The sequence below is a fragment of the Asparagus officinalis genome, chromosome 9 (assembly GCF_001876935.1).
Source record: "Asparagus officinalis chromosome 9, Aspof.V1, whole genome shotgun sequence".
NCBI lineage: Eukaryota > Viridiplantae > Streptophyta > Magnoliopsida > Asparagales > Asparagaceae > Asparagus > Asparagus officinalis.
In genome coordinates this window covers 36,336,971-36,340,357 of record NC_033802.1, presented here as the reverse complement: position 1 = coordinate 36,340,357, position 3,387 = coordinate 36,336,971, and the positions used below count along the sequence as shown (strand labels likewise).

At 40.2% G+C, this 3,387-nt stretch overlaps 1 protein-coding gene across 1 annotated transcript in view; it reads left to right on the top strand.

Moving 5' to 3' along the window:
- LOC109823782 (serine/threonine-protein kinase SAPK7-like) overlaps positions 719–3,387 on the top strand; it is a 4,226-nt gene continuing 1,557 nt past the window's right edge. The window contains exons 1-7 of the mRNA XM_020390161.1: positions 719–962; positions 1,036–1,110; positions 1,180–1,281; positions 1,372–1,425; positions 1,529–1,621; positions 1,710–1,802; positions 3,102–3,206. Of these exons, the coding sequence (XP_020245750.1) occupies positions 843–962; positions 1,036–1,110; positions 1,180–1,281; positions 1,372–1,425; positions 1,529–1,621; positions 1,710–1,802; positions 3,102–3,206 (642 nt within the window). The 5' untranslated portion in view covers positions 719–842. The remainder of the gene's footprint in view (positions 963–1,035; positions 1,111–1,179; positions 1,282–1,371; positions 1,426–1,528; positions 1,622–1,709; positions 1,803–3,101; positions 3,207–3,387) is intronic.

Sequence of the window (3,387 nt, the reverse complement as noted above, 5' to 3'; positions counted from 1 at the left end):
ATTTCTCTCTTCTTGATTGTTCCTCAAAAAATAGCACTATATAGTTGAGAAAGACCGGTCTAGTGAAAAAAATAGAGGGAAAATTTAGAGGGAAAATCAGGAGGGAAAGTAGGAGAGGGATTCTCTCAAAGATCTTACCTTCCATTTCTGTTCGTCGATTTCTGTCGCCTATTATCACAAAATCCCGATTTTCCTTAATTCCTTTGGCTACCCTCGCGTGAGAAGGTGGAACAAGCCTTGTTCCGCCTTCCCACGAGTATTAGTTATCCCTGGGGTTAGGTTGATAAACGGGATAAAATCATCACGTGCGGGTTTGTTATTCTGTGGGCGATTTTTGGTGTTTGGCACAATAATGAAGGGTTAAACCACCTTAACCCCTCATTTATCCCCTGCCAAACAGTGTCTTAGGGATTATTGCTATTACAACAATATGCTGAATATATATTTAAATTTTTTAGATATAAATCCGAATATTTTATCAGGTAACTACATTTATAATTATATCTTATTACTAATAGAGTTTAGTAACCATATCATTGAATGCACCGATATTTTTATGCACCCGTATGTACGTCTGTTTCCAGATAATAGAAGAATCCAAACTCTGTTTCCGGATCCGACCCGAGAACGCGCGCCGACCTCCAAGCTTGGGCCCCACGTATCACGTGATCCCTCCATTAATTAATCCTATTCTCAAAGGGATCCCTCGCTTAAACTATAATTCCGTTGTCGTCTCTTTCTACCCTTCTTCGATCTCACTCCTCCAAAACTCAGCCACTATTTTAAAATTTGCAAAAAAGACCCAAAACTTTCCATCCAATTCGAGGGGAAAAAAAACCCCAATGGACAAGTACGAAGTAGTGAAGGAGATCGGGTCGGGTAACTTCGGCGTCGCCCGCTTGATGCGGCACAGGGAGACGAAGGAGCTCGTTGCCATGAAGTTCATCCCCAGGGGCCAAAAGGTAATTTTCCACTTCAAGTAAAACTCTAGCTCTGACCTCTCTGATCTCTGATCTTGATTCGGTTTGGGTTCAGATTGATGAGAACGTTGCCAGGGAGATCATTAATCACCGGTCTCTTCGGCATCCTAACATTATTCGGTTCAAAGAGGTGAGGAAATGTCTTCGGGGGGTTTTGTGTAAAAATTTGTCGTGTTTTCGTAATTTGTGAAGTTTGAAGGTTGTTTTGACGCCGACGCATCTGGGGATTGTGATGGAATATGCTTCCGGCGGCGAGCTCTTTGATCGGATCTGTAGCGCTGGAAGATTTAGCGAAGACGAGGTTTTGTGTTTTTTACTTCAGTCCTTGGAAGTTTCTGTTATGGTGGACAAGTCCTCTTAACTAGATTTTTTTTCCTTCCGCCCCCTACAGGCGAGATATTTTTTTCAGCAGCTAATCTCTGGCGTCAGCTACTGCCATTTTATGGTAATATAAACTCCATTGTAAAATTAGTACTAATAAGTAAATTCTTTTTCGTAAATTTAGTCTGTTTAAAATGTAATATCTTGATTTGTCGAGGTGATGTCAGCAAATATGCCACCGAGACTTGAAGCTGGAGAACACTCTCTTGGACGGTAGCCCGGCGCCGCGCCTCAAAATCTGCGACTTCGGTTACTCGAAAGTAAATTTCAAATTCAAAATTTGCAACTTTCGTACTTTACAAATAAATTTTTGTGGACGGTTGTAAATTTTGAAATGATGTGGAGCAGTCGTCAGTTCTGCACTCGAGGCCCAAGTCCACGGTGGGGACACCGGCGTACATTGCACCGGAGGTGCTCTCTAGGAAAGAGTACGATGGCAAGGTGAGATTTTTATTTTTATTTTCATTTTTTTATTGCAGAAAAATAGCTTCTTTCCCCCCACCCTTTAGTTTGCGTGTGGATTTGGTTTTTGGATCTCGGATGCGGGGCCCGTTAAGGAATTCGGTGAGGTTGGAGGACCAGCGGGCCCCGCATTCCATTTTGGTTTGCTTGTGGGAGTAACCGTTAATGGCTGGAACTCTTTTTCAGATATGAAAGGAGATGCTTTCGGTAGTTGGATAGTCATGAGGGTGGAATAATTTGGTCAGTAAGGGTAACAATGTTTAAGACGAGGAGTGGAGATCATTGAAAGTTGTCAATACGTATGAGTAAAAATCATCGCAGGAAGCCGAGCATGCGAGCGGGGTGTCTCAGGTCTCAACTAGTTTTTATTTATAGGAGAAATCTCAATCATTAATAAGCGGTATAGAGGGGCGTTTTCGACATTTCACCCCACCCATTGTGTCGTGCTCGCATGCGTGTCAGTATCTATAACTAGTTCGGATGTTCCTACCTATCAAAGTATGTGATGGGTCATTTTGACGAGATCTGCTCCGTTCATCTTGATTTATCTGGATTGAATTGTTTGGTTGAGGAAGGAAAATGTTATATTTAACAGCTGTTTATGCTTGCAAATCCAAGGTTAAGCTTGGTTTTGGGAAATAATTGAGGTCATCTGACTTATTCAAGCAAGGTTGAGTTGAATCTTCCTTAACTAACTAGCACTCGTAGCAACTTGTTTGCCATCATCATAAGGTGGAGGATTATTGTTAGTAAAAGTAAATGTAATAATCAGTGATCATTCTACTCAAGAAAAAAATTATTATTTGAAGGATATACAATGTTTGCAAAGTGAAATATGTTGCATGCAAGACTACTTAGCTTCTATTATTTACTTTTGAGTATTAATTGCAGATACACCTTGGCAATATAGAGGGTTAGTTACTTATTATATCTATATAAATATTTAATACTCAGACCCCTTGACCCCTTGTGTTCAAAGTTCAAACCAACTTATCACTGCGTTGTGATGTCCATGTGACATGGGTGTCATGGCCTTGACGTGTCTAGAGAGATTCTGATATTTCAATCCGTTGAACAGAGAACCCCTATTCTCTTATATGCGTTGAACACACACACCTTGTAACGTAGGTGTCGGGGAGATACTACGATTGGTAATCAGGAGATCTAAATTTTAACAAACAAAATTTAGGAGGGGAGGATGTATTTGCAAGTAACTGTTACTTGAATTCTAATATTAATATGTTTATTTGGTTAAAATGATGTTTCTTTGTGGAGCAGTTGGCAGATGTATGGTCATGTGGAGTCACTCTTTACGTGATGTTGGTGGGAGCCTACCCTTTTGAGGACCCGAGTGACCCTAAAAATTTCAGGAAAACCATTTCGGTAATCCTCTCATCTACAGTGCTGCCATTTCATGATCTTTTCTCAATGTCTAGAGCTTATTCAATTTGTTTTCTTGGTTTCTGCAACTTTTGACTTAATGAGTTTTTTTTGTGATTATTCTGCAACTTATGAGACACTCTAGTACTTAGAATGATGGAACTATTTTGAGAAAAATGTCAAA